Source organism: Pyrus communis, chromosome 14 (assembly GCF_041283825.1).
Source record: "Pyrus communis isolate YQ-2024b chromosome 14, ASM4128382v1, whole genome shotgun sequence".
In the NCBI taxonomy this organism is placed as follows: Eukaryota; Viridiplantae; Streptophyta; class Magnoliopsida; order Rosales; family Rosaceae; genus Pyrus; species Pyrus communis.
In genome coordinates, this window is record NC_142578.1 from 5,259,578 (window position 1) to 5,271,707 (window position 12,130).

The 12,130-nt window shown below is 39.2% G+C and overlaps 2 protein-coding genes across 2 annotated transcripts; both read left to right on the forward strand.

Moving 5' to 3' along the window:
• The first annotated feature begins 463 nt into the window (after nucleotides 1-463).
• Nucleotides 464-4,565, forward strand: LOC137713800 (uncharacterized). The gene is made up of 6 exons (XM_068453156.2): nucleotides 464-1,542; nucleotides 1,951-2,016; nucleotides 2,461-2,547; nucleotides 2,706-2,900; nucleotides 3,361-3,624; nucleotides 4,212-4,565. The coding sequence occupies exons 1-6, from the start codon at nucleotides 793-795 to the stop codon at nucleotides 4,308-4,310; spliced, it is 1,461 nt and encodes a 486-aa protein (XP_068309257.1). The 5' UTR covers nucleotides 464-792; the 3' UTR covers nucleotides 4,311-4,565.
• LOC148691120 (zinc finger CCCH domain-containing protein 67-like) lies at nucleotides 4,325-9,173 on the forward strand. The gene is made up of 6 exons (XM_088684628.1): nucleotides 4,325-4,385; nucleotides 6,015-6,100; nucleotides 6,142-6,261; nucleotides 6,414-6,617; nucleotides 7,072-7,200; nucleotides 8,988-9,173. The coding sequence occupies exons 1-6, from the start codon at nucleotides 4,325-4,327 to the stop codon at nucleotides 9,171-9,173; spliced, it is 786 nt and encodes a 261-aa protein (XP_088540754.1).
• Nucleotides 9,174-12,130: the final 2,957 nt, after the last annotated feature.

A 12,130-nucleotide genomic window follows, 5' to 3' on the forward strand; every position in this document is an offset into this window, starting at 1 on the left:
GTATCGCAAATGGTTCGGTTGTTGATCTCGCTTTATAAAAAACCTGTGCCGGGATTTTCTGTTATGTATCGAACTTGCGGCGACGTTACGTGTATTGTCTATCTTGCATGTAACGTTGGTTAAATTTGCATATACAACACCAATGTAAAAGACAAACCCGTATTACAAAATAACGTGTTTGTAGGTAATGGCATCTGAGTGGAGCTGTGAAGGTGATGGACAACCTAGGACAAGTAAACCTAGGTCATACGAGTGAACGTAGGACAACCAAAATGGAGAGTAAACAGAGTTGACTCAACCTGAAACAAGTGGAAAATTTCGTTTGAGAGTTAAAAATACTTTCACGATGCGTTTACTAATTCGAAATTTGAACGATTGATCAAACTAATTGGGAGACGGAATGAGAAGGAATCAAAATCTTGAGTATTATTAAGGAGTATTCAGTCTATACATAGATGTTACATATCAACTTATCATTTTAAGATATCGTTACATTGTAGCAATATTTGCTTAAACTGCGGTACTGCAAAGTGTATTTGGTCTATGTAAATTATTCTTTTATTACGAGGTTCCCCACTTTTCCTAAAGTAGCTTTGGCATTGAAAAGCAATCCAAACATGCCTCTAAACAAAGCAGACTTTGATTTAGGCAGTCAATGTATATTTTGATCATATGGGAGAGTTTGTTTCATCCATAGTGTAGTTGTTAGTTGCTAGTTCACAGCAAAAACCTAGCAACCCAGTTACAGCTACCGTCGCCGCCGCATCCGCCGCCGCCATCAGCATAAAAACTATGTATTTTTCAGCGGCGCGTATTGCCCTACCGGTGACAGTGTCAGTACTCGTCGTAATGTATAAGTACTTCAGATCCGGACGGAAATCGGAAATGTCTGAAGGCGTCGAAGTTCCCCTAAATCCGACGTCTGTTCCGTCACCTGCGCCGTCCGATCTCGAGCGTGAAATCCTTGATGGGATTCGGACACTCGACCCCGATATGCTCGATAAGATTAGGAATCTCGACCCTGCCATCCTCGATGTGATTAGGAACTTCGACCCTGCTTTCTCTTCGGAATTTTCTAAAAGCGTCAACGGTCCTCTAAATCCGCCGTCTGTTCCGTTACCTGCACCATCCGATCTCGATTCTAAATTCCTTGATTGGATTCGGAAACTCCACCCCGCCGTGCTTGATGAGCTTCTTTCTGACCCCGCCTTCCTCGATGAGATTCGGAACTTCGATCCTTCCATCGTTAATGAAATTCGGAAATTGAGTTTGAAGGGAAAGGAGGAAAAAGAAGAAGAAGAGAAGAGGAGAGAAAGTGAAAAGAAAATTGAGAAGGAGAGAGAGAGGGAAAGCAGCGGTGGCCGCGGAGGGAATGAGAACGGCGGTGTGGTGGATAAGAAGGTTGTTGAGGAGAGTAGCAGAAGGAATCAGTACCCATTGAGGCCCGAAGCTAAAGACTGTCCGTACTATCTGAAGACTGGCAACTGTAAGTTCGGATCGAATTGCAAGTTTAATCACCCTCGGATAAGGAAAAACAAGCAGGTATATCTCTCTTGTTTCGCATTTAGCATTTGCTTATGTATGTTTATGGTTGAAAGATTGAGACTTTTTCGTGTTTTCGTGGCCTCAGCTTTCTTTGGTTTAGCTGAGAAATTCATGTATGCATGTGTAATAGAGTAAAGAATGTGTTAATCGGTTAGTTTATTATGCCGTGATGATGATCTCTGTCTGCGGAATTGACTCGAAATGGAGGCACATTTCATATTTGTTAAAGATGATGTTTTTCTTTCACGCGCATCTTTGTGGTGAAATTTGTCCGAGACAAATCGTGACTTTGGGCCTGCATTTAGTATTTGAGACATTAATGCATCTGGCCTGGTATGATTGCAGGAAGTATTTGTGTTGTTGGTGCTCACTTTGTGTTTCTTGGTGTTTTGAACTTTATTGAAGGTGTCTAAAGACAAGGCTAAGAAGAGAGAAGAATTGGAAAAGGAGCAAGACCAGACCGAAAGCAAGGTTATTATCTATCCAAAGTTCTGGTTTTTACTGCAATTGCTTGGTTTCATGTTTTTCATCATTAAGTTTTGTTTTACTTTGCATATTTGGTTTCAAGTACTATGTTGTGCTTTGACGATGGGGTTTTTTTCGATATGGTTATCTGAAAGCTAGTAGGTTAGAATGCACAAGTGAATATACAAGCTTAAACCTTTTTTATCTTGTAGCTAACTATAGATTTATGAGGGTCTTGAATGTGATCAACTTATAGTTGATGTGTTTTGGCAATTGTATGCTGTTACATTGCAATCAGATCTTCCTTTTTTTATACAGGATTACTATTATGTTTTTAAATGTCAATGACGTTTCTTTCCCTTTGTATCCTCGTATTCAAATCTGTGCAACGTACGTGGTGGCCTAGTAACAGTTTTCATGATCTTAATATAACACTTAAGCTTGTTGCAGTACTACATCAGCCCAGGACGACATATAGGGGTACCTTCTGTAGCTCCAGCTCTGGAACTTAACTTTTTGGGCCTGCCAATTCGTCCGGTATGCTCTAGATTTGATCTGCAAAAATTTGAGGAATGAATAGCTATCTATTCATGGTGCTTAAGATTTAAGATTTTTTCTTTGCTTATTTTCTTATTCTGTTGTAGCTATTTAATGTGTCCATATGTTTGCTGAATAATTGTTTTAACGTATTACAGGGGGAGAAAGATTGTCCCTACTATATGCGAACTGGCACCTGCAAGTATGAAACAAACTGCAAGTTTAACCACCCTGATCCTACAGCTGCCGGAGAATCTCGCCCACAATCCAGTAATGGTAGGCCTGCATCATTACAAGGTCTGCCAAAATCACAAGGGATAAATTCCGAAACTACAGAATGGAATGGTTATCAGGTACTCTAGTCATCAGTCCCTTATTAGAGTCTTGGGTTTAAATAACTCTAATCACTTTTTGATATGCGAATTACCGTATTTTTTGGGATAACAGTTGGATCTTTTTGTGTTTTGACCTTTTTCTTTTCATTCTCATGCCTTTTTATTCATGTTCGGCTCACAAAACTAATATGGGCCTACATTAAGGACTTAATGTGATATTCTATTATTATTTGTAAAGAAGTTAAATCCTTGAAATTTCGAATATTGATAACAAATTGTTGTCTGCATCAGTTGTGGTAATATGCTTACGTTTTCATATCGGTACGTCTAGACTTCTTATGTGGGTTCCCTATTAGTTTGTGGGTACAAGTAAGAATAGCCCCTTTATTTTGTAGAATTTATAGAATTAATGCTGTTTTTGTTTGCATTTTCAAAAACATGCTTCTCTTTAATTTTGTATTGGCCAAAACATGTATAGGCTCCAGCATATCTACCACATAGAAGCAAGCCTGCACCTCCACCTCCGCCATATGTTATGAACAACTCAGCGACCGAAAGACAATATGCACAGCAGAAGCAAGCTGAAGAATTTCCACAACGACCTGGGCAACCTGTTTGCTTTTATTTCGCTCAAACGGGGGATTGTATTAATAAATCTAATTGCCAATATCACCATCCAAAAAATCATACTCCAGCGACCCCCTCATGTACACTCAATGACAGGGGCCTCCCTTTAAGACCTGTAAGTTCACTCTTCTTCGAACTGTTCTTTTTATACAGAATTCGTAACTATGGATTTTGATCTCAAAAAGGTTTTTCACTTTGTGATACAAGTAGCACAGAAGTAGGTTAGTTATAGCGAAACATTTCTGGTACTGTTCACTGTAATAAAAAATGACATTTTTACTCTAAAAAGTCATTCCTGTTACCATTCACTTACAACACGTTTTTGTCCTTTTGATTAAAACTCAAAGTTTTCAAACCCTTTTCACTAGTTTTCCTTAATAACTAACCACCACATGTTATACAAACACTTTTTTTTATTAAGTGATGGAATAATTTTGGAATTGAAATCTTTTTGCAAGTTTTAGTGTACCTTGGATAATTAGCAATGTACCAAGACAATGTATATTACTGAGACTAATTTGACCTTGCGAAAGATAATTTGTAGTGAAAGTTATGGATATGTCTCTTTCAACATAGAAGGATTCTTAACTAACAGTTCCTCTCCTCTCCTGTATGAAATACTCGGGTTGATCAGTTATTCTGCTTCGTTATCGCTTGCCATCAATTACATAAATTTTCATCCTAAATTTGTTTCCAATCCAGGGTCAGAACATTTGCACACAGTACAGCCGCTGCGGCCTTTGCAGTTCCGGGCCAACCTGTAGATTTGACCATCCGTCATTATCAGGTTCCTTTCTGTGACTCGGAAACAGCAAATGGGGTACGGACATCTGGACGTAGAAGTTAAACTGATGCCACAATTCCGCAATAGCCTAAGTACTGCGTTTTGCACGAAATGCCAACTAGAGCAGTGGATTATTGTCACCAAGGACGTGAAATCGCTTTGTTGTTGAGTCTTGGAAATGTAAATATAAATATTTCGTGTTTGATGTAATCTTACTAGAAAACAAGTTAAATTCGGGGAAATATAAATATTTCGTGTTTGCTTTGTGGTTATGGTCATTTACCAATTATCTTCGATTTGTTTGTTGGATCATCTTACCCATCAAAAGTGATTTAAGTTTAACATTTGACCTCCAAAAACAAACCCCAATTATGTTTGACTCTCAAGGGAAAACTGTTGGAAGAACTTTAGAATATTTTTTTTTTTTTTTTAAACAAATGAGAACACACCAAGAATTAACGAGGTTTGACCGAAAATTATGTATGTACCTCCTCCTGAAGTTAATTCGTCAAACCTTCTCGTTTGGCGCCTAGAATTAGGTTTGATAACTTGTCATCTTTAAGGTATGCTGGAGTAAGAAATGAAAGCAGATGTGAATGATTTTTCATTTGGGGATTGTTGATTAGAAGGATGAGTCTCGAGAGATGTTGATATCCTACCATTTTTTTTGGTCGAGATACCTACCATTTTGGTTTTCATTCCGCACTTCATCTTCTACTTTTAACTTGGACAAAATTCCTCTATTTGTTTCCGTTCTTCAACACACCTTGAGTGTACTGAGTTATCAAATCAAATCCAATCTTAGGCGCCAAACGAGCCCTCGGACTGGGGGAGTGGGATGATGGGAATGATACAAGGTAAGGTCCTGCAACAAGCAAGAAGCAACTGCTGCAAACCTAACAACAAAACTAAGCAGTAAACTCCAGGTAATATATTAAATATATTTTACTCTTACTAGATGATTGTGTGTGTGTGTGTGTGTAAAGTGATGTTCTTGTCCCAATTATCAAACTGAGAACCACAGAATTCTAAAAATTTTATGTTCACCAATCTTTCTTCTTTTTTTTTTTTTTTTTTCTCATTCTACATTACACACTTGTATATGCAACAAAACATATTTATATATATATAAGGAGAGGAAGTGCGTTACTGCGTCGAACAGTCAACAGCCAGCATGTCATTTTTCATGTCGAATCCCTATGATATGGAAAGGCAAAAGAATTCATGCAGAAGTGAAAAATAAAAGTTTTCTTTATATATATGAGAGATTTGGTGTTCCACATCTTTCCCGGGCACAAGAAAAATTGTCTTTAAGTTGTTTGTAGCTCCTCCCAGTCCCACCCTATTATTTTTGCATTATCAACTCGTCTCCATAAGCAGTTGTGGATTCCTTCAGCCACTGAAAAACCATTTCTTCTGCAATATTCCATGCGAAATAGAGTCGATGACATTGAGTCATCATTTAAAAAGCACTTACGCTTCTGAAAAGCACTTAAAAGTGCTTTTATGGTCTAAATGAAAGTGCTTTTAAATAACTCAAAGCGCTTTTAGATCACAAAATCTTGAGATTTTGAACTTTATTTGTTTATATCGTATGGGGAGGCATGTCATGTGTTTGAATAAATTGTAGCAAGTTGGTAAGTAGTTAGACAATCTCCAACGGATGCGTTTTCTTGAAATTGTATGCTTTTTTCATGACATTCTGGTATTCCTTTATACAGTAATTCCAATTATGCTTTCGGATGTCAGTAACAATTCTTCTCTTGGTGCCTTATATCCAAATATGTGCAATGTGTACGGCAGACTAGTAACAGTTTCATGATGTTATAACACTTGAGCTTGTTGCAGTATTACTTGAGGTCGGGTGGATGTAAGTATGGGAAAAATTGCAGATACAGCCACAGCAGAGAGAAACCTTCTGTAGCTCCAGTTCTTGAGCTTAACTTTCTGGGCCTGCCAATTCGACCGGTATACAGTTTATATCTAGCTTGCTAAGTTTTGAGAAATGAATATCTATTCACGATTTCTAAGATTTTATCTTTGCTTATTTTCTTGGTTTGTTGGACCTATTTATTATGCCTCTGTCAGTTACTGCAAATATTTATTTTTACTTGTTACAGGGTGAGAGGGAGTGTCCCTACCATATGCGAAATGGCTCCTGCAAGTATGCATCGAACTGCAGGTTTAACCACCCTGATCCTACAGCCACAGGAGGATCTCATCCCCCATCTGGATATGGTAATGGTGGTCCTGCATCGTTACAAGGTGCATCACAATCAACAGTGGCACCGTGGTCTGCACCAAGGCCTTTGAATGAGGCTCCGGTTTACTCAACATTGATGATTCCACCACCTCATGTGGTTTCTTCTCAAAATTCAGAATAGAATGGTTATCAGGTACTTTTATTTAACTTTCCCATCTTATAGTCTCAGGTTTGAATAACGTTGATCACTTTGATATACCAGTTTACACTTTATCAGGAATGTTAGATCACGATCATTTTGTATGTTTAACTTTCTTATACTTTTCAGCCATGCTCTTTTTATTCATTTCTGGCTCATAAATTAATAATTTGCTCGTCCACGTTTGCTATGAGTTTTGATCTATAACCAGGACTTAAAGTTCCCAATAGTTTGACAAATTGCTGTCTGCAACAGTTAGAGTAATTTTTTTAGTTCATATCTCTGCATTCACAACTCGTCAATTGGCATCCTTATCAGTTCGTGAGGTCTCGATTGTTAACTGGCATCCCTATTGTGTTTCGTTGTGAACTTTTAGGCTCCAGCATATGCACCAGAAAGAAGCGTGCCTGCGCGTCCGCCATACATGATGAACAACTCAGTGGCTGAAACCAACATCTACAAGCAACATCCACAACAGAATCAAATTCACCTGCCCTTGAGACCGGTAAGTTCACCCTTCTCTGATCATGCCTTTTATAACGAGTTCATAATTTCGGAATATGATCCTAGAAGGGTTTTCACTTTGTGATACATGAAGGTAAAACAAATGAAATACTATGTGAGGACAATTGTTCTCGAATCATAAATATTATTAACTAATTGTTCTCTTCCCTCTGTTCTATGAGCCTCCGTTTGATCGCATATTACATGATTGCACGCCATTGATCACACAAAATTTGTTTCAAAACCCAGGATCAGAACATTTGCACGCATAACAGTCGCTATGGCAAATCGGTACATCAGATTCCTGATCCGTAAGTTCCTAAGGTCCTCAAATATTATGTATTACAATGTATTAAAGTAACAAATTGATCAAGCACAGTATTGTAATGAACTTAGGTTCGTACAATTAATCTATGTCATACAAATATCAAGACTGACTTCACGGCATCCAATTTAGCCTAAACATAGTATTGACGACATTCTGGCCACGCGCCGCCGCACACACCGCCGCGGGTGGCGGTCGGCCGCCTCGGCTAGCCGGAAAATTCAACTATTTCCAAAAATTCTCAAAATTTACAGAAATGAATATCTCAATGAGGGGAGCAATTTTCATACTTGGGCCAAATTCCAATTCGGCCGGGAAAACCCTAATTTCACTCAAACCCACCGGAAACCCTTGAAATTGAGTGTTCTTGATTCGACTCCAAAACAGCTCCGACACCCCAACCAATGCATGTGCTTTGTTCCTGAGGTTGAGGAGAGTCTATTGGTGGTGGTGGTTGATGGTGAGGCTTTCAAAATCAGCCAATCGCCGTCCTTGAACCCGCCGCACCCTCGTGCGGTTTTCACACAATCAAGGCCAATTTTGTATGAAATTTGGGGTGTATTAGGTAGAGGGATGGCCATGGAGTGATTTCCCAAGGTTTGATTGATGTGGTTTGCCGCAAAAACTGACGAAAACCATTGAAGAAGACAAAGGAAACGGGTCGGGTCACATGGGTCAAATGGAGAACCCGGTTCTCTCCCTTCTTTCCTTGTTCTCTCATTTCCCTCCTTCCTTGTTTTCTGATTAGGCAGTGCTCTCTCTTTTCCCGCCAATGCCACACATGTGGCACCTCACAATTATCTGGAGCAATCTAAATTATGGTCAAATGACCATTTCACCCCTAACTTCGCTCGTTCATATATTATTCGTTATAACTCTGTTTCACAAACAGTTTGCGCCTACGCGTTCGGAAGATCGAGCTCTATCCAAATATGGCAAGAAATACAATAAAATACATCCTCGTATAATTACATTTAGTCAACAAATGACATTTTAGTCATTTCACTTTTTGAAAAAAAAAAATCCACATAATCACATATGACCACTAGCTGCTGATCCAAAATAAAAATGTACCCATGACCACTTTTCGCACTCGGTATGGACATTATGAATTTCGTGTCATGCTTTTTGGATTAACGAATGCACCTGCAGCTTTCATGGATTTGATGAACAGAGTTTTCAAACCGTATCTTAACTGGTTTATGATTGTATTTATCGATGACATTTTGATTTACTCTAAGGGTAATGTCGAGCATACAAAATATTTGAAGTTAGTGTTTGATTTTGGTAAGTATTAATTTTGGTTAGATCAAATCAGTTTCCTCGGGTATATGGTTTCTGCTGAGGCAATTTACGTAGACCCTTATAAGATTTCTGCAGTGGCAACGTGGGAACAATTGAAGAATGTCACAGAAGTGAGGGATTTTCTTGGGATGGTTGGTTATTATCGACACTTTGTGCAGGATTTCTCGGTGATTGCCTTGCCTCTTACTAAATTGACCTGGAAGGGAGTCAAAATTGAACGGGATGAAAATACAAATAGAGTTTTCAAGAGCTTAAACATCGTCTTACTCATGCCCTCGTCTTTGCTCTTTCGGACGATGACGGTGAGTTTGAAATCTATAATGATATATCCTTGTCAGGCTTAGGTTGTGTTCTGATGTAGCATAGGAAAGTTATCGCCTATGCTTCCAAACAACTGAAACCTCCCGAGAAAAATTACCCCATTCATGATCTGGAACTTGGAGCAGTAATCTTTACTTTAAAATTTTGGTGACATTACCTATACGACGAGAAGTGCCACATTTTTACGGATCACAAGAGCTTGAAGTATGTCTTCACCTATAAGGAGTTGAACTTGAGACAAAGAAGGTGGATGGAACTTACTAGTGACTACGATTGCACTATTGAGTATCATCCTGGTCATGCAAATGTCGTAGCCGATGCTCTTAGCCAGAAATCCTTCGGACAGCTTACTTCCCTACAAGCTATCTATGTTCTGCTATTCTTTTCTCTTAGAGGAACTGGCATTGCGGTGACACCAGATCCCCAGGAAACATTGTTGGAGCATGTTTGTACCATATTTGACCAATCCCGAAACTACTAAGCACCGGTCAACAGCATACCGTCAAGGACCCACAAGACTTTTCCTCAAACTAGGAGGCCAATCACAACGCGAGACGTGTCGGTATCAGAGGCCAATTACAGCGCAACACATGTCGATATCAGAGGCCAATCACAACACGACGCGTGTCAATGTCACAACAAAACTAGAAACTCTCTTCTATAAAAGAGGATCATTTTCCCACAATAATCCCTAATGTCATTTGTACTAAACTATTCACTAGAACTCACTAAAAGAGAGCTTGAACCTATGTATTTGTGTAAACCCTTCACAACTAATGAGAACTCCTCTACTCCGTGGACGTAGCCAATCTGGGTGAACCACGTACATCTTGTGTTATTTGTTTCCCTGTCTCTATTCATTTACATACTTATCCACACTAATGACCAGAGCAACCTAGCGAAGGTCACAAACTTGACACTTTCTGTTGTACCAAAGTCCCCGCCGATTTTGTGCATCAACAGAGCACTTCCAAATTAGGCCTATTTTGGTGAATCTAGTTCGGGAAGCTCAAGAGCACAATTAGTAGTGTGCAGACCTAAATGAACAGCTGCATAATGGATTGAGGCTAGATTTGAGGATCCGGATAGATGAAGCCTTGATGATGGGAAATAAATTATTCGTGCCTAAAAACAATGAAGTTGTGAAAAGGAAATTCTTGATGAAGCTCACATTTTAGCGTATGCCATGCACCCGAGAAGTACAGAGTTGTATCACACTATTCATCCGTTCTACTATTGGTATATGATGAAATGAGATGTTGCGAAGTATGTGAAGAGGTGTATAATTTGCCAGCAAGTGAAAACGGATAGACATAAACTAGAAGGGCTAATGCAGAATCTCTCTATATCCGTTTGGAAGTGGGAATATATATCATGGATTTTGTGTATGGGTTACCAAGCACGCGGTCAAGGTTTGATGACATATGGGTGATTGTGGATAGACTCACTAAGACTGCTCATTTCTTACTAATTTGACAGAATTATACATTAGAGAAGCTAGCACAATTGTTCAATGATAATATTGTTAAACTACACGGTTTACTTGTCACCATTGTTTCAGACAGAAATCCAAGATTCACCTTTATATTTTGGAGAGCATTCCATGATGCCATGAATACTTAACTTTTTTGTACAACACTGCCTATGACCCACAAATTGATGATTAATCTGAGAGGAAGATCTAAACTTTGAAGGACATGCTGATGATGTGTGTTCTCCAATGGAAGGGTAGTTGGGATAATTATTTTCCATTGATCAAGTTTGCCTACAATAATAGTTACCACTCCAGCTTCGGCATGACACTTTTCGAAGCACTGTATGGAAGGGTGTGCCGAACACCACTGTGCTGGACTGAAGTCGGTGAGCGGGTGTTAGTGGGGCCATAAATTGTTGACACCATTAACGCTAACATCCAGTTGATAAAGCAGAATTTGAAGATGATGCAAGATTGATAGAAGAGCATCGCTGATTGACATCCTAAGGATTGTGAGTATGAGATTGGTGATTTTATCTTTCTGACGTTGTCGTCCTGAAAGGGTGTGGTTCATTTTGGTAAACAAGGAAAGTTAAGTCCTCGATATGTCGGCCCCTATAGAATCACAAAGAGAATTGGTGCGATTGCTTATAGTACGTACCGGATCCATCTCATGTCTTACAGCCACAACCGTTATAAGTGAGTCAGGACATGAGTTATGCTGTGGAGCCAATGGCGATTATCGACTAACAAGATAAAATGCTGAAAAATAAGGTCATCCTGTTGGTAAAGGTATTATGGGGGAACCTCACAATTGAGGAAACGACCTGGGAAATAAAAGAACTGATGAGAAATCAATATCCGTACCTGTTTACTTGAGGTAGTAAATTTCGGGGACAAAATTATCTGAAGGGGGTAGATTGTGATACCCTGTCCTTAATTTTACGTATTTTATAATATTAAAGGTGTGAAATTACCAAATTGCCATTGTGGCATGAACGTTGACCATCTCGTCGTGACTCGTATTACTAGTTTTCTTAGTTTATTCTTATTGTACTCGTTGCCATGAACGCATGGGCGCGAACAGGTTCGAATTTGAAGTTATAACGAAGATTTTACATTTTTGAAACGTCGAATGTTTTTCGGATATTTCATGTTTCGTCTTTAGTGACCTTAATGTATATGCCACTGGTGTTCACAATGGATTCTTGTCCCCTAATCCCCTCATTTTTTGCCGAGATCTCCCCCTTCCCTTTTTCATTTCTATCAAATCTCTCTCTCTACACTCTCGTTCTCTACCTCTCGGTCTCTCTCAAACCAGCCTTCCCCGAGGGCGCTATACACAACACAACAACAACAATAACACAACAACGACATCACCTCTCACCACCCAACAACCCTACTTGTGAACCCAGAAACGAACGAGAACCACCCAAAAATCTTCATATTTCACTGCACAATGCCCCCACTATTCATCGAGACTCTTCGATGAATTTCCACTTACTC